Source organism: Macaca mulatta, chromosome 20 (genome assembly GCF_049350105.2).
Source record: "Macaca mulatta isolate MMU2019108-1 chromosome 20, T2T-MMU8v2.0, whole genome shotgun sequence".
NCBI lineage: Eukaryota > Metazoa > Chordata > Mammalia > Primates > Cercopithecidae > Macaca > Macaca mulatta.
Genome location: NC_133425.1, coordinates 4,542,111 through 4,565,801, shown reverse-complemented (window position 1 = coordinate 4,565,801; position 23,691 = coordinate 4,542,111). Strand labels below are relative to the sequence as shown.

At 44.0% G+C, this 23,691-nt stretch overlaps 1 protein-coding gene and 1 pseudogene across 27 annotated transcripts in view; one reads left to right on the top strand and one right to left on the bottom strand.

Moving 5' to 3' along the window:
* Positions 1-23,691, bottom strand: part of ZNF75A (zinc finger protein 75a) — a 118,866-nt gene that overhangs the window by 91,768 nt on the left and 3,407 nt on the right. For 3 of the 27 annotated variants that reach the window (XM_077985471.1, XM_077985470.1, XM_077985486.1), the window contains 6 exons: positions 20,677-20,872; positions 19,863-19,954; positions 19,446-19,572; positions 15,602-15,712; positions 14,166-15,434; positions 12,324-12,952 (listed from right to left, as the gene is read on the bottom strand). In XM_077985471.1, the coding sequence (XP_077841597.1) occupies positions 14,755-15,434; positions 15,602-15,712; positions 19,446-19,572; positions 19,863-19,954; positions 20,677-20,872 (1,206 nt within the window). In that variant the 3' untranslated portion in view covers positions 12,324-12,952; positions 14,166-14,754. Of the gene's footprint in view, positions 1-436; positions 531-3,562; positions 4,051-9,313; positions 9,413-12,323; positions 13,159-13,684; positions 15,435-15,601; positions 15,713-17,737; positions 17,865-18,209; positions 18,302-19,445; positions 19,573-19,862; positions 19,955-20,676; positions 20,873-23,691 lie in introns of those variants that run through there. The other 24 variants (XM_077985481.1, XM_077985484.1, XM_077985480.1 and 21 more) reach the window with 20 other exon arrangements.
* Positions 7,297-8,947, top strand: LOC703940 (ribosomal protein uL30-like pseudogene; annotated as a pseudogene).

The following is a 23,691-nucleotide window of genomic DNA, read 5'->3' as shown; positions in this document are numbered from 1 at the left end:
TCTGTTCCATTGATCTATGTGTCTATTCCTTTACAAACACCACACTATTTTTTTTTTTTTTTTTTTTTTTTTTTGAGACGGAGTCTTGCTCTGTCACCCAGGCTAGAGTGCAGTGGCCGGATCTCAGCTCACTGCAAGCTCCGCCTCCCGGGTTTACGCCATTCTCCTGCCTCAGCCTCCCGAGTAGCTGGGACTACAGGCGCCCGCCACCTCGCCCGGCTAGTTTTTTTTTGTATTTTTTAGTAGAGACGGGGTTTCACCGTGTTAGCCGGGATGGTCTCTCGATCTCCTGACCTCGTGATCCGCCCGTCTCGGCCTCCCAAAGTGCTGGGATTACAGGCTTGAGCCACCGCGCCCGGCCCACACTATTTTTGATTAATGGATTAATGTAGCTTTAGAAAAAGTCTTCTAATTAGCTGGGTGCAGTGACTCATACCTGTAATCCCAGCACTTTGGGAGGCTGAGGCGAGCAGATCACGAGGTCAGGAGATTGAGACCATCCTGGCTAACACGGTGAAACCCCGTCTCTACTGAAAAAAAAAAAAAAAAATACAAAAAGTTAGCTGGGCATGGTGGTGGATGCCTATAGTTCCAGCTACTCAGGAGGCTGAGGCAGGAGAATGGCGTGAACCTGGGAGGCAGAGCTTGCAGTGGGACGAGATCACGCCACTGCCCTCCAGCCTGGGCGACAAAAGCAAGACTCTGTCTCAAAACAAAAACAAAAAACAAAACAAAACAAAAAAACAAAACCAAACACACTTTTTCTTTGATGTTGTTAAATTTTAAGGCCAGATGCGATGGCTCACACCTGAAATCCCAGCACTTTGGGAGGCCAAGGTAGGCGGATCACAAGGTCAGGGGTTCGAGAGCAGCCTGGTCAATATGGTGAAACCCCATCTCTACTAAAAATACAAAAATTAGCCAGGCATGGTGGCGGGCGCCTGTAATCCTAGCTACTTGGGAGGCTGAGGCAGGGGAATCACTTGAACCCGGGAAGCAGAGGTTGCAGTGAGCCAAGATTGCGCCGCCACTGCACTCCAGCCTGGGTGACAGAGCGAGATTCCGTCTCAAAAAAAAAAAAAAAAAAAAAGGTTGGGTGCTGTGGCTCACACCTGTAATCCCAGCACTTTGGAAGGCCGAGGCAGGCATATCACGAGGTCAGGAGATCGAGACCATCCTGGCTAACACAGTGAAACCCCATCTCTGCTAAAAATACAAAACCTTAGCCAGGCATAGTGGCGGGTGCCTGTAGTCTCAGCTACTCAGGAGGCTGAGGCAGGAGAATGGCATGAACCTGGGAGGCGGAGCTTGCTGTGAGCCAAGATTGTGCCACTGCACTCCAGCCTAGGCGACAGAGCAAGACTCCATCTCAAAAAAATAAAATAAATAATAATAATAATAATTTACTGTAATGTTTCCAGGTATGCATGTTTTTCCCTCTTTTTGGCCTTTATTCTTATCTATCCTGTAAACTCTTTCCTTGGTGTTCTTTTGTCTTTAATCCTGGGACATTTTTGGTCATTCTTCAGATATTTTCTATATTAATTATTGTTTATTTTTCTCTCCTAATACTCCTTCTCACACAAATGCAAGCGGAATGTTTCCATTTCTTCTTCCCACTCCGTATCTAAGTTGTGTGTGTGTGTGTGTCTGTGTCTTCCCTCCCATCCCTTCCTGATGCCTTCTAAAGGTGTTCCTCTTTCTGATCTTTCTGCTTACTGACTCCTTATTTGACTGTTTCCTTTGGCTCCGTCAGTGAGCCAAGATCGTGCCATTGTACTCCTGCCTGGGTGACAAAGTGAGACCCTGCCTCAAATTAATTAATTAATTAATTAATTTTCCTAGTCAGCCCAACTGTTTTATTTCATGTCTTTATTTCATGTGTTGTGTTGACTGTTCCCTGTGCACATCAGCTACCTTGGTAATAAAGTGAGTGAAGGAAAGACCAAAGGTCAGGCCCCAGCTGTGCTCCACCAGGCAAGTTTATACAGGGAGTGGAGCAACACCCTCAGAGCATAGTACTTCTGGCAACACTCTCTGGGCTTGAACTCTTCCTATTTGTCAACCCTGTTTGTCATTGCTCCACCAGGGACCCTGCCTTCAGTTAACGTGCTATGCTTCTGATTTGGGTATGTTCTTTTCAAGAGAGTTGTTGGGATAAGGAGAGGGAGGGTGAGCACAGAATCCCAAAGGGGAGACAGTTTCCTATACCAGTTGTTTTCTGCTTTCCATCCTAGTCTGGCTACCTACCCAAGCTTACATTGTCCTCCCGGGAGACAGGTGCTAGGTTTTTGTTGTTTTCCCTCCCTTGCAATTTTGACATAAAAAGTGACCAATAAATATCTTCCCAACGTTGAATGAATGAATGAGCACACAGAGTACATATCTTTCAAAAAGTTTTAGGGAGTAAAATTAGGCAGAGTAATCCTCAGTAATCCTTAGGCAGAGATAAGAACAGAATGGGCCAGGCGCAGTGGCTCAAGCCTGTAATCCCAGCACTTTGGGAGGCCGAGATGGGCGGATCACAAGGTCAAGAGATCGAGACCATCCTGGCTAACCCGGTGAAACCCCGTCTCTACTAAAAAATACAAAAAACTAGCCGGGCGAGGTGGCGGGCGCCTGTAGTCCCAGCTACTCCGGAGGCTGAGGCAGGAGAATGGCTTAAACCCGGGAGGCGGAGCTTGTAGTGAGCCGAGATCCGGCCACTGCACTCCAGCCTGGGCGACAGAGCGAGACTCCGTCTCAAAAAAAAAAAAAAAAAAAAAAAAAAAAGAACAGAATGAATTTTTGTCAGCAGGCTAATGTAAGTGTTGACTTGAGAAATGCAGAAGGTAATTAACAGTAGCTTATGGCACGAGGAATTCTGGTTGCAAATAACTCTTGGTTGGCTAAGTATGTTTTTATAAAACCACACTGATAAATTATGGCAAGTATTAACTGGCCATAAAGGATCTTTCGCAGCAGTTTGTAGCACACTTCTTGACTATCAGGACATTGGGTGTTAAAGTATAGAGTAACTACTTTAGAAAAACTCCAGACAAGGCCGGGCGCGGTGGCTCAAGCCTGTAATCCCAGCACTTTGGGAGGCTGAGACGGGTGGATCACGAGGTCAGGAGATCGAGACCATCCTGGCTAACACGGTGAAACCCTGTCTCTACTAAAAAATACAAAAAACTAGCCGGGCGAGGTGGCGGGCGCCTGTAGTTCCAGCTACTCGGGAGGCTGAGGCAGGAGAATGGCGTAAACCCAAGAGGCGGAGCTCGCAGTGAGCTGAGATCTGGCCACTGCACCCCAGCCTGGGTGACAGAGCCAGACTCCGTCTTAAAAAAAAAAAAAGAAAAAGAAAAACTCCAGACAGAGGATCAAGGTAAGGAAGGAACACTAACCAAGGGAAAGGAGAGAAAATTCCTCATTACAAGGAAGCATGATAACAAATGAGGAAGAAAGTAGAATAGGGATATTAAATTTTGAGGTCATTTTTCTTCTTAGAAGTTACCCAAATGGGATGGTCAAATGCTAATTAAAACAAAATAAAATCAAGCAGGTACACTAAGAGGGAGGTGAACTATAATGAAATTTTAATGCTTTGAATATTTATTTACACATTGTTTCAAGAAAAAGAAATTAAAGCCAATGCAAGTGAGTAAATGAGAAAGTCTTCTGAGGGCACTTTGAACTCCTGGGGAGATGCCCAGTGTAATTATTATTAGTTTCTTGTTCAGTAGGCTTTCTGGAAACCGACAATTAACTGATGCCACTGAACTCTTAATGAATGAAGCACTCTGGGGCTTGTTAAAAGTGCAAGAGTAGATCACTTAGTTTCAAGTTATTAATAAGTTGCTCCAGGGATCATTACAGGTATCTAGTATCCCTTCCAGACCACTCTCATTATGAGGCATCTGGGATGCCTGGTGTTCTCATAAATGGATGCTCCAGGGAGGAGGTCAAGAGGGTCCTCTTACAAAGCCATCTTGAGAAGTTGTCAGTAAAGTTTTGGTCGCCCTCTGGGGAAGGGAAAGGCAGCTCCCGTGTTTTCGATGAGCTTTGCTCCTATGGGAGAGAGGTCCTCCACTGAGTGGGAACTGTTCCTCAAAGATGGTTTAGGGCAGAGATTGTCAAGAATTATCTCTTACAAACTGAACTATTTATGGGTAAAACGTTAGAATGTCTGAGATGTACTTTAAAATACTCCAAAGCAAACCAACAACCCTCTAAAAGCAAAAAATAAAAAATCTGGAGGGGATAAATGAAACAAGATTGGGAAAATGTTGGTGATTTTTAAGGCCTGGAGGGGGTTCATTATACTAGTCTCTTTATATTTATATATGTTTGATAACTTCCATAAGAAAAACCTCTAAGTGGGTACATAGAAAAGGATTGTCCATTTCCTACATATATTATTTTAAATCAGTTATTACTCTATGTATTTATTAGAATTCTTTCAGTTACAATTAACAGAATCCCCAATTCACATTGGCTTAAACAATAAAGGGAATGTATAGATTCATGTAGCTGAAAAGTACTGGGCAGTTCTAGGTATCAGGTGATGCTTGATCCTATAGCTCAATGATGTTACCAAGGACTGAATTTCTATCACTCTGTTCTGTTTTCTATGATGTTGGTTTCATGCTAAGGATCATATATCTCCCAGTTTCAAGAAGATTGTGAACAGGTACTGGGTTACATGCGTCATCCGGCAAAAGCTGGATTTGTTCTAGCATCTCCAAGAAAACTCCCAACAGGACCAGCTTAAGGCCATATGCCTAACCCTGAGCCATTGTCTAATCAAGGAGGTAGAATCTTTCTCTTACTGAGGTTAGGTCACATTCTCCATTCCTGGAAACCAGGATCAGGAACCTCTCAGATCTCCAAATGGAATCAGGATTGATGGAAAGGAAAAAGGGTGAAATGGATGTTAGGAGGCCATCAACAAATGTCTGCTACACTCCCCATGTGTAAAGCTTCTAGTAGAATAGAACAGAGGGCATTGAACCATATCTTCTAAAACTGCAATAGAGGTGTGAAGCTGTGGTCAGAGATCAGGGACCTAGATAGTCTGTAGAGGTGGAACATTTCCTTAAGGCAGTGTCTGGTGTGGATGGGAATGGTTTTGAAAGTGCAATGTGCTTCATTTTGGAGAGTGTATTTACTCCTGGAAGAAAGGCATCATTTTGCCTGGTGTAGGGCGAGTGCTGGGTTTGTTCTGGGCATCCCAGGCTGTCATGATAAGAATGCACTTGAGCCAGGCACGGTGGCTCACGCCTGTAATCCCAGCACTTTGGGAGGCCAAGGTGGGCCGATCAAGAGATCTGGAGTTTAAGACCAGCCTGACCAACGTGATGAAACCCTGTCTCTACTAAAAATAAAAACATAAGCCGGGCGTGGTAGGGCGCACCTGTAATCCCAGCTACTCAGGAGACTGAGGCAGGAGAATCACTTGCACCCAGCAGGCACAGCTTGCAGTGAGCCAAGATCGCGCCACTGCACTCCAGCCTGGGCAACAGAGTGAGACTCTGTCTCAAAAAAAAAAAAAAAAGAATGCACTTGAGTACTCTTGCAGTATAATATCTCCATGCTTTGGAGATAATCTCCATCACTAATACTCACATCAGGTACCTACATGCCTCATTTAGCGTGGCAATTTGAGAAATATTTTATATTTTTACATTTTTTCCCTTTTACACCAACAAAGCAAAAACGTAATGAAAAATGTCTTAATATTTAAAAATATATACACTTAAGATATCTATCTATATGAAATATAGGTATCCATAGAGTGTATTCACATACGTATTAATGTACAGGCATAACTTATTTTATTGTACCTTACTTTATGGCACTTCACAGATACTGTATTTTTTATGAATTGAAGGTTTGTGGCAAGCCTGTGTTGAGCAAGTCTATCGTTACCATTTTTCCAACAGCACATGCTCACTTCGTGTCTCCATGCCAATATTTTTATTTTATTTTATTTTATTTTTTGAGACGGAGTCTCGCTCTGTAGCCCAGGCTGGAGTGCAGTGGCCGGATCTCAGCTCACTGCAAGCTCCGCCTCCCGGGTTCACGCCATTCTCCGGCCTCAGCCTCCCGAGTAGCTGGGACTACAGGCGCTGCCACCTCGCCCGGCTATTTTTTGTATTTCTTAGTAGAGACGGGGTTTCACCGTGTTAGCCAGGATGGTCTCGATCTCCTGACCTCGTGATTCGCCCATCTCGGCCTCCCAAAGTGCTGGGATTACAGGCTTGAGCCACCGCGCCCGGCCTATGCCAATATTTTTAAATTAAGGTATATATGCATTGATTTTTTTAGACATAATGCAATTGCACATTTAAAGACTATACTACAGGCCAGGCGTGATGGCTCACACTTGTAATACCAGCACTTTGGGAAGCCAAGGCAGGCGGATCACTTAAGCCCAGGAGTTTCAGACCAGCCTGGGCAACATATTGAGACCCCATCTCTATTAAAAAATAAGTAAATAGGCCGGGCATGGTAGCTCATGCCTGTAATCCCAGCACTTTGGGAGGCTGAGGGAGGCTTATCAGTTGAGGCCAGGAGTTCAAGACCAGCCTGGCCAACATGGTAAAACCCCATCTCTACTAAAAGTACAAAAATTAGCTAGGCATGGTGGCAGGTGCCTGTAATCCCAGCTACTTCAGAGGCTGAGGCAAAAGAATCACTTGAACCTGGAAGGCAGAGGTTGCAGGGAACTGAGATGCCACTGCACTCCAGTCTAGGTGACAGTGAGGCTCTGCCTCAAAACATACAATACAATACAATACAATACAAAATTGAAAAATAAAAAAGACTACAGTACAGTGTAAACATAACTTTTATATGTACTGGAAAACCAAAAAATTTATGTAACTCACTTCACTGTGATATTCATATCATCACATGGGCCTGGAACCAAACCTGCAATATATTTGAGGTAAGCATATATATGTATATGTAGGTATATAGTATATATATGTATCTGTGTAGGAGCGAGGTGTGATGGCATGCACCTGTAGTCCCAGACTTTGGGAGGTTTAGGCAGGAGGATCACTTGAGTCCAGGAGTTCAAGGCCAGCCTGAGTAACAGAGCAAAACTCCCATCTCTAAAATATATATAAAACAAACATACACAGAGAGAAATCCATTACAACACTCAACAGTTTAGTTAGATATTTTTCTCATGATTGCTTGATCAATTCGGTAGAGTGAGTACTTTGATTTGGTCTCAGAACATGAGCCTGACGCAGCATAATGTGCTTTCCTCAACTCAATGGCCTTTGCCAATCTATTAACTCTGCTATGCAGGTGAATTACCTGAGCTCAGGAGTTCAAGACCAGCCTGGGCAACATGGTGAAACCCTGTCTCTATTAAAATACAAAAAATTAGCCAGGTGTGGTGGTTGACACTTGTGGTCCCAGCTACTTGGGAAGCTTGAGGCCCGATAATTGCTTGAACTGGGGAGGTAGAGGTTGCAGTGAGCTAAGATCGGGCAATTGCACTCCAGCCTGAGGGACAGAGTGAGACTCTGTCTCCAAAAAAATAAAATAAAATAAATTTTTTTGACCGGGCACGGTGGCTTACGCCTGTAATCCCAGCACTTTGGGAGGCTGAGACGGGCGGATCACGAGGTCAGGAGATCAAGACCATCCTGGCTAACATGGTGAAACCCCATCTCTACTAAAAATACAAAAAAATAATTAGCCGGGCTTGGTGGCGGGCGCCTGTAAGTCCCAGCTACTCGGGAGGCTAAGACAGGAGAATGGCGTGAACCCGGGAGGTAGAGCTTGCAGTGAGCCAAGATCAGCCGTTGCACTCCAGCCTGAGCGACAGAGCAAGACTCCATCTCAAAAAAAAAAAAAAAAATTTGTTTTTCCTAACTCTTTTGTGTAACAAGCTGTTGTTCCCTATGATACTAAATTTTTAAGGAATTTTTCTAATGTTACAAATATTTAATTTTGTCTTTGTGAACAGTAAAGATCCTTTACTTTTTGATTGTTTCAAATGCTTTGAAATCATTCAGATGATTGTACAAATCATGGACAAATGCTTAGTGTGAAAATTATGTTGGAAGTATATCTATTGGTTTTAAAAATTCAATAGTAAGGATCAGTAGCACAACACCAGAAAGATGGCAGAGCAAGAGCAAAGAAAAATCCCTTTGGTTCCACAAAAATCTCCTGAAAAATAGGAAGACTTAAAGAAGGAGCAGTGGAAAGGAAAAGGGTTCAGGTTTAAGCGACTGGAATCATTCCTACATGATTCCAGAAACGTGACAAGGTGTGTCTCAGATGACTAAAGTGAAACCTCATGTCTTGGAATTGCCAGAAAAACATTCCTTGACCTTTGTTGTACGCATCAAAAGGATTAATGGCGTGAACTTACTGGTGCAGAGAACCACTGCAAGACTTCGCCTAAAGAAAATTTTTAGTGGTGTCTTTGTAAAAGTCACCCCCCAGAACCTAAAAATGCTGCGTATAGTGGACACTTATGTGATCTGGGGATTTCCAAATCTGAAGTCTGTCTGGGAATTCATTCCGAAACGTGGACAAGCCAAGGTCAAGAATAAGACCATCCCTCTGACAGACAACACAGTGATTGAGGAGCACCTGGGGAAGTTTGGTGTCATTTGCTTGGAAGACCTCATTCATGAAATTGCCTTCCCAGGGAAGCACTTCCAGGAGATCTCACGGTTCTTGTGCCCTTTCCACCTCTCAGTGGCCCATCATGCTACCAAAAATACAGTGGGCTTCCTCAAGGAGATGGGCACACCTGGTTATTGGAGTGAACACATCAATCAGCTCATCTGCCAGCTGAACTAGACCCAGGTGCCAAACTACAGTAAAAAAAAAAAAAAAATTTTTTTTGAGATGGAGTTTTGCTCTTGTTGCCCAGGCTGGAGTGCAATGGCACGATCTCGGCTCACCGCAACCTCCGCCTCCCAGGTGCAAGCAATTCTCCTGCTTCAGTCTCCCGAGTAGCTGGGATAACAGGCATGCACCACCATGCCCAACTAATTTTGTATTTTTAGTAGAGACGGGGTTTCTCCATGTTGAGGCTGGTCTCAAACTCCTGACCTCAGGTGATCCGTCTGCCTCGGCCTCCCAAAGTGCTGGGATTACAGGCGTGAGCCACCACGCCTGGCCAAAACTGCAGTAAATTTTTATCAGTGAAGTGGAAGCATGTGTGGTTTTTTTTTGTTTTTTTTTTGTTTTTTGAGATTCTTTATCAAGTATCTTCAGAGATTATTTCCTGCTTTATCTTCAAAAACTGGAAAGGGTTAAAGAAAAGACAGTAGCTTATGTTCATGGCAAGTACCTCTCATCGCAGTCCAGTTCCAAGGAAAAATTCCAGCGTTTTCTACATTGGCTGCCGCCTGGTCTGCTGAAGGAGTTCTGCTTTGTTGCATCTTCTCTCCTAGGGTTTAATGTTGGTAAATGAGTAACTCTGGCATTTGTACAAGGCTCCCTAAGACTCCTGGAGCAGTCGACCAAGTCCGGGGACATAATTGAATCTGCAGATTCCTGGGGACTTGTTTTGAAAAAGACTTGAAATACACATAGGAAGAAAGGCCCAAAAATATATGTTAACTTGTCAAAAAAAAAAAAAAAAAAATTCAACAGTAAGCTTTCTTAGTTTTTCCTAAAAGGTGCATCGTATCCAAACACTGTAAAGCTTAATTTTTAATGTTAGCACTAAGATTGGTGCAACTCAAGATTCATTATCCAAACTGTGGCAGAAATGAAAAGTGATTCAGATAGTTTTTCTAAATCTGAAAATCTGAAATGCAATGCAAGAGGTAGCTTGCTTAATTCCTTTCACAGGAGGGATTAGGACTAGAGGAACTGCTTTAGGCAAAGTACATGCATTATCAGATTTGGGTGAATTGTACAGGAGAAAAGTCTTACAGATGCTTGACTGAAGAAGGCATTTCAGTACAGCCCATCTACCATTGCCCAGTGGAGGATTAATATATGAAGGAATCTTAGGCACGTAGCAAATTTGGTTGATGTTTCAAACAGTGCCCTCGCCTTGGTCCCCAGTGAACCCACACAAGAAAGAAAAAGCGACAAGTGTAGAAAAGATTCAGAAACAAAAGTATGCTTTTTGTTTGGGTGGATTTCTACCGGGACGAACAGTAAAAACGCGAAGTATGGGCAAAACTTTGTTTCCCACTTGAGGGCACTTCAGACAGTCTATACAGCAGAGAATTCAGTCCACAGAAAGAATGTGGGGAGAGTTTCAGCAAGTATTTATGCACTAGAAAACCTCTAAGTGAAGAGTAACAGGGCAGCCTTCATTATACATAACAGGGAGGAGTAACCAGGAAATGCAGGAGTAAATGCTTCAGTGGCATGACTCAACAAATATTTGGAAAATCCTTTATGAACTCCAATCTTTTGTTACCAGTTGTCCATTTGGATAAAAGAGGCTGCTGGGCATTCTTCCACAGACTCACCTGGGACATTCAACGCTGTTCTTAGTAGTTCCAAAAGTTAACAGAAACCCTAGGAGTTTTAGTTTTGAGATTTAGTTTGATTCTAGGCCCTTCTGTTCTTTCCCTCAAGTTAAAAGATATCTGAGGTTGGGCATGGTGGCTCATGCCTGTAATCCCAGTACTTTGGGAGGCCAAGGCAGGAGGATCACTTGAGCTTAGGAGTTCAAGATCAACCTGGGCAACATAGCAAGACCTCATCTCTACTAAAAATAAAAAAATAATAACCCAGGCATGGTGGCACATGCCTGGAGTCCCAGATACTCAGGAGGCTGAGGTGGGAGGATTGCTTGAGCCTGGGAGATTGAGGCTGTGGTGAGCCCAACCTGGGCAACAGAGTGAGACCCTTGTCTCAAAAATAAAATGTATCTGAGGTTCTCAAGGTGAGCTCAAGGTTCCAGTCTGCTTAATGGCAGGGAGAACTCTAGGTCTGGGATGGTCCCAGCACTGTACTTAGACTAGTGCAGGGGAGAGGTCAGGAGACTAGACGGGGTCAAAGATACAGTTCTCGGATATAACCTTGAAGCCATGGTAAGGCTGCTATCTGAACATGCTAAAATAAAGCTTCCTTCTTGTTTCCTGGAAATCACCTGCTGGTTTATGGAGGACATATTTGTGAGAACTTTAGTACTAATGTTTAAGGCTAAACCTAGGATTATGTGTTTCTCATATTTCATTTTTAAAGCAAGCCTCAATAGATTTTAATATCATGGTGTAAGTAATCTGTTCTCATATCATCTGGTATCATTTTAGTAATCCAGTCTCATCTCAAGCTACAGAAAACCCTTCTTCCACTCCCCACCCCACAAATTCGAAGGTTGTTATGAGACATCATGTTATGCACAACAGCTGAGTACTGGCTAAGCTATGACTTTCCCCCTGGAGGATTCTCACTCCACAACTGGAACTGTCCTGCTCCTGCCTCCCTGCCCAAGTTTCTCCCCAATTGTCTATCATCCCTTAGTCCAGGAAGACAAGACACCTTACTGTCTACACTGATCTGGGCAAATTTGCTTTTGCCCTGTATCTCATCTGTTTTCTGAGGCACAACTCACTGAAGATACGACAGAGGTAGTTAACAAACCATTCTTTGAAATCTGCACTCATATGAGGGAGGCAATCCCTACCCCCCACCCCCCACCACAGCCCATTCAATAGAAATGCCTGTTTTGTGCATGAGGCAACGTGCCGGGAGACAAAGAATAAGGGAAGTGGGCCAGATAGGGAAGGAGGGTTGCCTTGTCCCCTTGAACTGACCTCCCATAAGATTTGTCCCAGACAGCAATGTCTTTCTTCCCTATCATCTACAATCTTGGGAGCTCCTATGTGGTCCCATTAGTGTTGCATCAGCTCAGTTTAGCATCCATGGGAAGCCAGATCTCTTTTGAGGGTCAAAGGCTAGATAGAATGAAAATAGAAAGGTTCAGAGCTCCAGCAGAACAGTCACTCCCCCAACTGCCCTTTTCTAAGCTCTATTAAGATTGGCCAGGTTGGCTGGGCGCTGTGGCTCACGCCTGTAATCCCAGCACTTTAGGAAGCCGAGGCGGGCAGATCACGAGGTCAGGAGATGGAGACCATCCTGGCTAACAAGGTGAAACCCCGTCTCTACTAAAAAAAAAAAAAAATAGCCAGGCGTGGTGGCGGGCACCTGTAGTCCCGCTACTCGGGAGCCTGAGGCAGGAGAATGGTGTGAACCCAGGAGGTGGAGCTTGCAGAGAGCCAAGATTGCACCACTGCACTCCAGCCTGGACAACAGAGCGAGACTCCGTCTCAAAAAAAAAAAAAAAAAAAGACAGGCCAGGTTATGGTACAGAAACACACAACACCAATGTCTCAGTGGTTTAATAGAACGAATGTTTATTTCTTGTTCTCACAAAGTCCATTATCGGTCTGGAGACTCTCAGGAATAGCCGCCCTCCATGCAGTGGCTCAGTGTTCTGGACTGCTTTGATTTCACGGCTCCTCTCACTGTATGTGGTTCCATGATTAAGGCAGGAAAGGAGAGCACTGGTCTTGTACCAGAAAAAAAAAGAAGAAAAAAAAAAAAAAACAAAAGCTTCAGCCAGAAGTGAGGCTTCTTCTGCTCACAACTCATTGACCAAAACTGTCTCATAACCTCATCTTAGTGCAAGGAGCAGGAAAGCAAAAACCATTCTTTTTACTGTTCACTACAAGTTCCATGAGGGGATGCAATTTTGTCTCTTGGCCACTCCTGTGTCCTCAGAGTATAGGACAGTGCCTGGCACATCATAGGCCTTCATTAAATTGACCAGAATGAATGAATGTAGTGCCAGAAAGAAAGCCACACATGATCTGGGAGAAGAAACAGAATCCTGGAGGTCTTAGGTTAAGAATGTGCTGGGTAAGAGCTATGCAGACCAGAGCTCCAGAGTTGGCTGTACTTAAGAAACAATAATTAGTATAGGCTGGGCATGGTGGCTCATGCATGTAATCCCAGCACTCTGGGAGGCCGAGGTGGGCGTTTGAGGTCAGCAGTTCAAGACCAGCCTGCTCAACATGGTGAAACCCCGTCTCTACTAAAAATACAAAAAATTAGCCAGGCGTGGTGGTAGGCGCCTGTAATCCCAGCTACTCTGGAGGCTGAGGCAGGTGAATCACTTGAATTTGGGAAGCGGAAGATGCAATGAGCTGAGATCACACCATTGCACTCCAGCCTGGGCGATAAGAGCAAAACTCTGTCTCAAAATAAATAAATAAATAAATAAATAAATAAGCAGTTTGGAAGAGGTCAGTTATTTAACCCCTTTCCTGATATACCTAAGAGCTCTAAAAGGAATGCACCTGAGTCACTGCTGTACCTAAATAAGCAAGTTGTAAGAAAATCCATAGGCTATACAGACTTTTGGCAATCCATCAAATTAATCACCTGAGGCTGCTGTTAAATGCTGTGCTGGAAAGAACAAAGACAGGTAGAGCTTACAGTGTAGGACAAAACAACATGGATGTGGATTTGCTCATCCTCGCCCAACACGCAGCACCAGTTCCCAAACCCTTTATTTAGGGAACCGTCTCCTCCTGACTAGATGTCCAGGTCTCCATGCCAAATGAGCCACAGGATCCTGTCTGCAGCACACACACTCCAACTCCCATACAAACATTAAGTCTTTTTTTTTTTGAGACGGAGTCTCACTCGGTCGCCCAGGTTGGAGTGCAGTGGCGCGATCTCAGCTCACTGCAAGCTCCGCCTCCCGGGTTCACGCCATTCTCCTGCCTCAGCCTCCTGAGTAGCTGGGACTACAGGCGACCGCCACCACACCCGGCTAATTTTTTTTATTTTTAGTAGAGACGGGGTTTCACCTTGTTAGCCAGGATAGTCTCGATCTTCTGACCTCGTGATCCGCCTGCCTCGGCCTCCCAAAGTGCTGGGATTACGGGCGTGAGCCACCATGCCCGGCCAAGTCTCTTATTCTTAGTAACAAAGAAAAACCAATTAAAAAGTAAATAAACAAAATTCTGAGTTGATCTTAATTCCCACTAATTTTCTTTCAGGCCTTGGCCAAGTACGAATTTTTATACCTGCTTTATCCTACTGACATTGTAAGTCTAGTTTCTTTTATTGCAGAAAATTCTTTACATCTTATATTCCATGGCTACAAATTCCAACCCGTTTACCCATGATTCCATTAGAGATGTTTTCTGTTTTCCAAACATCACCAATGAGAGAGGCACAAGTTAGTGCATTAATAGTTCATCTGAAGATTCCCTAGTGGTGAAGTTAACATGATTTCATCACAGTAGAAAACTGTGATAACAGGATCTAAGAGCAGAAGTTGCCAAAAAGTTCAAGAAGGAACTCAAATGATGTTCAACTTTGCAAACCGTGTCCAATGACAAAAGAAAGAAAATCCAATTTCATTCTTGGAACACTTTATGTTGTAATTCATTTCTGCCTCATGAGACTATTGAAATTAGTAAGCCTGCTACTATGAAGAGAATGGTATGCAATTAAACATGCATATTATTGCTTTTCATTTTGGAAGACCACGCTGCAAATGTATCTATTGGATGTGTTCAAGAATGACTGGAGAGATCAATGCAAAACGAACAATGTTTACTTCTGTGACCACAGAAAACTACTGAGTGGCTGCAGACCAAGTCTTGATTATTTTCTGTGAAACGTATGTTTATCCCCGCCATTTTCTGATGTAAAAACAAGGTTTGTGATTTCTGTTTTACACAAATTTTAGTGTCAAGCTCCATTTGGTGAATGTCTTCAGAATGAGGACACTGGACAAGCTTCTCTTCATAGGTGGAGTTTCTGGTGTCTAAGAAGGCTTGACCGCCTGCTGAAATTTCTCCTGCATATGCTGCAAGTGTATGGCTGCTCACCTGTGTGGGTCCTCCGGTGTTTAATAAGGTGGGAGTTCTGACTGAATTTTTTTCCACATTCATGACATGTGAAGGGCTTTTCTCCTGTATGAGTTCTTTGGTGTGTATGTAGATTTGTATTTTGACTGAAGCTTTTCCCACACCATGAACATTTATATGGTTTTATTCCTTGGTGTGTTGTTAAGTGCTTATTAAGATCTGAACTCCACCTAAACCTCTTATCACACTGTTGACATTTATAGGGTTTCTCTTCAGTGTGAATTCTTTGGTGCTTAATCAGGTCAGAGCTAACTCTGAAGGTTTTCCCACATTCCTGACATTTAAAAGGCTTCTCTCTAGCACAATCCTTCTTGTGACGATCCATAAGTTTGAGCAGCTCTTGTTTCCAGGTTGAAAGTTTCTTTCTTTTCTTCACTGGAAAATCTTGGTGCCATTTCCCCACTCTGTGAATATCAAAATGATTTTCTTTGCCTGCTGTTTTCTGGGGAACTTTTACTTTGGCCTTTTTTGATATGATGTCTGTTGATGCTTGTATTTCTAAGTCAGAAAGAGATACAGGCTGATGATTTTCAGTGTCATTTTTGAGCTTTAACCCTGTTGGAATAAACATAATCACCCATCTGTATCCCAGAACAAGAAAATCATAGGAATAAAAAGAAAAATTCAATGATTTTTAAAAAAAGGAACAAAATCTTAAAATGTTAAGCCCTTGCAAAAGTTCATATCAAGGCACATTTCTCCACTTCCCATGGTATATTTACCTGTAGGAGATTTTCCGGCACTATCCTTAAACTCGGGGGATACTTGAACCCATGGCTCTTCCCCTTGCTCTAGACAGGAGATGACTTTAGGTTTGGGGAGCACAAACAATGCTGTCAAATGGACAAAATGAGGTCAAGGACTGGTAACTTAACAGTGAATTGGTCCACTAATCCCAGACTGTTTCAGGATGACCAAAGACATTTTACAATTTGTTACTCCAAATGGTTAAATGGATAGACTCCAAGATCTAGTATCATGTTTATACTGTGCTATACTTATAGGTAGCTATGCAAAGCAGAGACTAAGAAATAAACCTATGGTGGATCAATGAAAAGGATACAGGGAATGGGAATCCAGTACACGTTCTCCCTCTTTTGCCATCAATACCCTATATCCAACCAAGGGGGAACCAAGCTCCAGAAGTTGCAGGGAATATAAGCTGGTCTTATTAACTCTTTAGAAGGACTCAGCTTGGATAAGACCAGGTATGGCGGAGCCAATGTGAAGGATGCTGACTTGAGTATCATAAGCACAAGTGATTACTATTATAATTACAGTTACTTTTTATTTAACCTTTATTCTTTAGCCACAGGCCCTCAGCTAGGATAGATTTCTACCATTCCTATAGATTACTGGTTCATATGCAGGTACAAGAAATAGACCAAAATCACTTCGTGAAATTTCTCTAATTACAGATTGCTAGATATGAAACTGTCACTCATTCATTCAACAAACATGTACTGAGTGGCTATGGTGTGTTAGGCACTGCTCGAGGGCTAGGGATATAGCAGTGAAGAAGACCCCTAATTTCATGGACTTTATAGTATAGGGGTGGCACAATCAATCAATAAACAAAATAATGTCAGGGAGTGATAAATGTTTTAAAGAAAACTAAATCATGGTAAACAGTATTTAAGATTCTGCTCCTGTGAAGCTATTTTAGATAAGGTCCTGTGGGACACCTCTTTGAGAAAGTAATACTTGAGCAGAAACCTAAAAGTGAGTTTTGCCGCATGGCAGAAAAGTATGCAAGGCAAAGGAAAAGTAGAAATAAGCCTGGCAAGTTCAAGTAACAGAAAGATGACCAGTGTGGCTAAAGAGGACTGAGTGCACAAGCACACCAGTAGCAGGACACATGTGCAAAGAAGTCCATAGTAACCAGACCATGGAGGGTCCTGAGGCCTTGGTAAGAAGTTTAGATTTTTCTCCAAATATGGTAAGAAGTAACCACAGCCTTCTGAAGCAAGGAAACGCAACCATCTGATTATGTTTTCAAAAAATCAATCGGGGTTCTGTGTAGAAAACAGACTGTGGAAGGACAAGAGCGGAGGCAGGGGACCTGTTAGAAAGCTACTGACATTGACCTGCTTCAAGATGACACTGGCTAAGATCAGGATGCTGGCAGTGCAAGGAGCTGAAACATGGTTGCAGTCAGGATATGTCGAAGTAGAGTTAAGAAAACTTGCTAATGAATTAACAGTGGGGTATGATGGCAAGATCAGGGTAAAAGATGACAGTACTAGCTGGGCACGGTGGCTCATGCCTGTAATCCCAGCACTTTGGGAGGCCAAGGCAGGCAGATCACAAGGTCAGGAGATTGAGACCATCCTGGTTAACATGGTGAAACCCTGACTCTACTAAAAAAATACAAAAAATACTAGTTGGGCATGGTGGCGGGCGCCTGTAGTCCCAGCTACTTGGGAGGCTGAGGCAGGAGAATGGTGTGAACCCGGGAGGCAGAGCTTGCAGTGAGCTGAGATCGCGCCACTGCACTCCAGCCTGGGTGACAGAGCAAGCCTCCGTCTCAAAAAAAAAAAAAAGATGACAGTACTTTGTTCGCCCTGAGCAACTGGATAATGGTGGTGCCCCTTACTCAGATGGGAAAAACATGATGGAGAAGATTTGGGGAAAGGGAAGGAAGGGATCAAGATCTCCACGTAGGATAAGGAATGAGCATGTACATTTGGAAAAAGCTCCTCAAGTGATCTGGATACACTACCTACACCCTCCCCTACACTGTCTAGTTGAGAATCAACCAGCTCCTGGAACACTGAGACCCTCTCACAGGGGTTCATTCTCAGTAAGCTGGGCACAGATTACTCAACTTCTACACAAAAAGAAGGGAGAATCTTTACCTAGAGAGATGACAGTCTCATAGTTTTCCTGCATTACATCATTGTAGAGGGCCTTCTGAGTGTATTCCAGTAACTCCCATTCTTCCTGGGAAAAATATATGGCCACTTCTTCAAATGTCAACAAGTTCTAAAGAAGAGAATGGACTTCAGCTCCAAACTTGCCACTGCAGAAGCAGCCTAACTGAGTATGAACTGCATGGTAGGCCAGGCGCTAAAGAAATTAACAACACGATTTAAGGGAAAAAAAAAAAAAAAAAAGCAGGGCAGAAGGCAGAAAAAAAGGAGCCAACGGGTCAGCAAACAGCCTAGGAGGTACCCAGTTCCCTCTGGGCCAAGCCTAATTGTCCAGGGTAGAACCTCTGGGGCTAACATGCCTCAGGGCACATGCTGGGCAGTATGGGTCTTGGGCAGCAGGGAAAGGCAGACAAGGTCATGCTGAGGTAGCCCTACACTGCTGGAAAGCACACCTCACCTGGGATTGAGGCAAGAGGAGCTCAGGTGCCACTGTCCAGTCTTTGGTGTTTGTCTGCTCAGGAAAGACTAAAATCTGTTGAGCAGGCAAAGCTGTGGGTGGAAAAGAGCCAGAGGGCATTTCTCTTGTTTCTATGAACATCCGTAGCTCATTTCTAAAATACAGAAGATTCTGATTCTTTCTGGAAAGATAGGACGCCTTTTTAAGAGTGTATATGGTAACCACCTGGTTCTTTGTAAATTAGAACCAAGTGTCTACCAGCCCCTAGAACCGGTTCCCCAGATGATTATCCTCGGTTTTCATGAGGAAAGTTAATAAAAAGAGATATGTATATATATATGGGTTTTTTTCCCCCTCGCATGATATAAATTGTTCTGAGTTGAGCAAAACTTAGAAGTACTCAATTTGAAAATGAAGTACTCAGGAAGCCCAGTGTGCCAAATAAAATTAAACAAGAGGGTAAAAATGAACTTGACAAATTCAACTAACAGCAAGGAGACCAGCTAAGTGGCTGGTAAGGACTGAGCAAGGGCTTGAGTAGCAGATGAGGGCAGACAGTTGAGCAGGAACCAGACTGTAGAGTGTTCTGGAGCCCTGGTAATATCAGACTTTTTTTTTTTTTTCTGAACGTAAGTGACCACAGGCTTTTGAGGCAAGGAAATGTCATGATCTGATTAGGTTTTTAAAAGATCAATCTAGCTTCTGTATAGAAAACAGACTGTGTAAGGGCACAAGGAGATGCAGGGGCCCCTGTTAAAAAGCTACTCATGTACGCCTGGTTCAAGATGACACTGGCTTACACCAGGATGCTAACAGTGCAAGAAGCTGAGACATGGTTGGAGTTAGGATACGTCAAAGTAAAGCTAAGAAAACTTGCTAATGAATTAACAATGGGGTATGATGACAAGATCAGAACAAAGGAGGACTGTTACTCTGTATGCCTTGAGCAACTGGATAATGGTTGTGCCCCTTACTGAGATAAGAAAGACATGGAAGAGGAAGTTTGGTGGAAGAGAGAGGGAAAGGATTAAGAACTCCATGTAGGGTAAGCAATCAGCACGTACATTTGGAAAAAGCTCCCCAGGTGATCTGGATACACTACCTACACCCTCCCCTACACCATCTAGTTGAGAATCAACCAGCTCCTGGAACAGTGAGACACCCCTCACTGGGGTTCCTTCTCAGTAAGCCAAGAATAGAGTACTCAACTACATAAAGGGAAGGGAAAATCTTTACCTAGAGAGATGACAGTCTCATAGTTTTCCTGCATTACATCATTGTAGAGGGCCTTCTGAGTGGGATCCAATAACTCCCATTCTTCCTGGGAAAAATACATGGCCACTTCTTCAAATGTCAACAAGCTCTAAAGAAGAGAATGGACTTCAGCTCAGAACCTGCCATGATACAGAAGCAGCCTAGCCACCTGGCTGTGAACTGCATGTTAGGCCAGGCGATAAAGGAATTAACAGAACATGATTTTTTTTAAGTGAGAAGGCAGAAAAAAAAGGAGCCAAGGGGTCAGCCCACAGCCTGGGAGGTACCCAGTTGCCCAGAGAACACCCGGGACTAACACACCTCTGAACCCCTCCTGGACAGTTTGAATCGTGTATAGCAGAGAAAGGTAGCCCTAAACAGCTGGAAAGCACAGCTCACCTGGGACTCAGGCAAGACGTGCTCAGGTGTCACTGTCCAGTCTTTGGTGTTTGTTTGCTCAGGAAAGGCTATAATCTGTTGAGTAGGCACAGCTGTGGGGGGAAAAGAGCCAGAAGAAATCTTTTATCTATAAAATCCTGAGCTCATTTCTAAAATACTGATCCTGTCTTAAGTACAGATAGGACACCTTTACATGTGTGGTGTATGTGATGCCTGAAGCAGTCTCTTCATAAATAAGAACCAAATATCCACCAGCCCCTAGAACCAGTTCCCCAATTAACCATTTCCTCAGTCTTCATCAGAGAAATAAAAGGGAAATCTCTTTTTCCTCTCATATTTTTCTGAGTTAGACCAAAATTTGATATCTTAAAATGAAGTACTCAGGGACTCCACCGTATGGTAGGAGATGAAGTTTTTTGTCTTTTATTATGTTTTTCCTGGTACACAATTGTTTTCACATTCTGCCACTAACAGCCCATCTGATCCCAACTCCTTCTGTATTTTATGAGGATGAGGTGACCCTAAGCCTTCTCACTCTATTTCTTTCCTTCCTCTCCACTTTTCTAAGGAACAGAGTTCATGTGTTATTACCAAGAAGAGTTCTGGGGTTTAGCTATTTCTGTTCCCTCGGCCAACTCCCACTTTCATCCACAGTTGGCATTTCTACTGCTGTCTGGAAGGACATCATAGTTGCTATCAAAGCTGGTTTTGCAAATCCACAGAGCAGAGTATTCAAAAAATGCCTATGACATTTTGGGTGAATCAACTATTATCACAGCTCCCAGGAGAAGGAAATTATCATGAAGCTCCTTACCCCTCTCATACACAGGCTCAGTCTCTTTATGAGTATTCCTGCTGAGCTGTTCTTGCAGACCCTGGTATGTATTCCAAAATTCTTCATCTTGGGATACGTCCACTGGTTGGGAATCTGCTGACTTCAGCCTGAAACTTGAGGCCTCTGCTGTTTCTCCCAAGAGCACTGCCTCCTTTCCCAGCTCATGGACTGCAACCTAGAAATAATTCCCATCCTTGTTACCACAGAACTTACTTTTGGTTTGTGGGGATGGAGGCAGAGCAACAGGTATACAGCCCACATTGTCGGTAGTGTAAGACACTAAAAAAAATGACAAAGGCTTAAAGATACTGGGCCACCAATGTTCCACAAATGTCTATACACAAATAGGAGAAAACTAGGGTAAAAGGAAACAAACCATGATTCCTGCCAGCCCTTCAACACAGCAGCTTCTACTCCTCTGTATATGGTCTAGGTCAGGCCACTGGCAGGGTTGGGCAGGCCACTCATCTTTTTTTTGTTTGTTTTGTGAAGTTTCGCTCGTTGCCCAGGCTGGAGTGCAGTGGCATAATTTCGGCTCACTACAACCTCTGCCCCCTAGGTTCAGGTGATTCTCCTTCCTCAGCCTTCCAAGTAGCTGGGATTACAGGTATGCACCACCATGCCCGGCTAATTTTTGCATTTTTAGTAGAGATGGGGTTTCTCCATATTGGTCAAGCTGCTCTTGAACTCCCGACCTCAGATTATCTGCCCACTTCGGCCTCCCAAAAGTGCTGGGATTACAGGTGTGAGTCATTGTGCCCGGCCGGGCAGGCCACTCATTCTAATGCTGTCTTGTCAGGCTTTTTCTCTTGACTTCAAACCCACAATTGTGGTTTTCTATCTTCTACTTTTCACTAAAATTCAAAGAAATTAATTTAAAAGTCTTCCTTTCAGCCTGATTATGCCTACAGCCACAGGTTTTCAGAGAATTGGGACAGAATGGAGAAAAAAGGGGAAAGAGTGGCTCCAACCTACCTCCAGATGATTTTGACACAGTACATAGGTCCCGCCCTGTATTCTTCCCAGCAGACCTGAGGTCAGTAGATGTGTCGCCACCCACCAAAGTCATACCCTGGCTCCCTACTTGTCAGCAGAGCCAAGGAACCACCATTAAGGGAAGGCAGTAGAGGCTTTCATCTACTGTAGGGAGGACATTACCCATCAGTGCATTTCTTCTCCTTGGCTATTCTGTTGGGATTTTTCTTTTTTCCAAATCTTTGTTTCCCTTTTTTCTATGTTTTCTTTTCTTTTGCAGTCTTCCCCTAGTTATTTTTTTTTTTTTTTTTTTTTTGAGACAGGGTCTCACTCTGTCACCCAGGCTGCAGTACAGTGGTGCAGTCATGGCTCACTGCAGTCTCAGGTGATCCTCCTACCTCAGCCTCCCCAGTAGCTGGGACTACAGGCACACGACACCACGCCCAGCTAATTTTTGTATTTTTTGTAGCGACAGAGCTTCACCATGTTGCCCAGGCTGGATTTTTCCTAATATTTAAAAACATTTTTTTTTTGAGATGGAGTCTCGCTCAGTTGCCCAGGCTGGAATGCAGTGGTGTGATCTCAGCTCACTGCAACCTCTGCCTCCTGGGTTCAAGCAATTTTCCTGCCTCAGCCTTCTGAGTAGCTGGCATTACAGGCACATGCCACCACGCCCAGCTAGTTTATGTATTTTTTGTAGAGACGGGGTTTCAGCATGTTAGTCAGGCTGGTTTCAAACTCCTGACCTTGTGATCCATCCGCCTCAGCCTCCCAAAGTGCTGGGATTACAGGTGTGAGCCTCCGTGCCCGGCCTAAAACATTTTTTTTTTAAGAGACAAGGTCTCACTCTGTTGCTCAGGCCAGAGTACAATGCTGCAATAACAACTCACTGCAGCGTCAAACTTCTGGGTCAAGCAATCCTCTCACCTCAGCCTCTTGTGAAACTGGGACTACAGGCATGTGCCATTAGCCTGGCTTGTTTTCTTTTTTTTTTTTCATAGCAACAAGGTCACACTATGTTCCCAAGACTGGTCTCAAGTGATCCTCCCACCTCGACCCCTAAAGTGTTCAAAATATAGGCATGAGCCACCGAACCCGGCAATTTCTCCTTTTCTTTAAATGTCCTTGTTTTCCTGTGTTCTCCTTGTGGATCTGCCCCCTTTTTTTTTTTTTAAGACAGGGTCTCACTCTGTCACCCAAGGGAGTGCAGTGGTGCGATCTCAGCTCACTGCAACCTCCACCTCCTGGGCTCAGGTGATTCTCCTGACTCAGCCTCCCAAGTAACTGGGACCACAGGTGTGTGCCACCATGCCTGGCTAATTTTGATGTTTTTTGTAGAGATGGGGTTTCACCAAGTTGCCCAGGCTGGGCTCAGGGGATCTGCCTGCCTCAGCCTCTCAAAGTGCTGGAATTACAGGTGTGAGCCACTGTGCCCGGCCCCCTCCTTTTTTTTTTTTCTTCGTGAGATGGAGTCTTGCTATGTCACCCAGGCTGGAGTGCAATGGCGTGATCTTGGCTCACTGCAACCTCCCAGGTTCAAATGATTCTCCCTCCTCAGCCTCCAGGATAGCTGGGATTACAGGCACCAGTCGTCATGCCCAGCTAATTTGTTTATTTTTGTAGAGAGAGGGTTCCACCATGTTGTCCAGGCTGGTCTTCAACTCCTGATCTCAGATGATCCACCCACCTCAGCCTCCCAAAGTGCTGGGATTACAGATGTGAGCCACTGCACCCGGCCTCCCTGACTCTTTATTACCTTTTATTCTGTTTCTAAGTACTTAAGTCCTGTCTCCTTGGCCAAGCCAGACTAGGCCCATCACCCTCAATTCACCCTGGCTCCAAAGAGGGCAAAAGCAACTCTCTTTCTCTAAGGCCAGGGAAGTATCTGCCACAATCTCTGAAACCTCTGAACTTTTCTGTGGGTCTGTAGTTTCAACTCCCACCTTAACTGTCCTAAAAAAAAAAAACAGTGACCTAATGCATCTAATTTCTCAACTAACTGCCACCATCGCTACTATA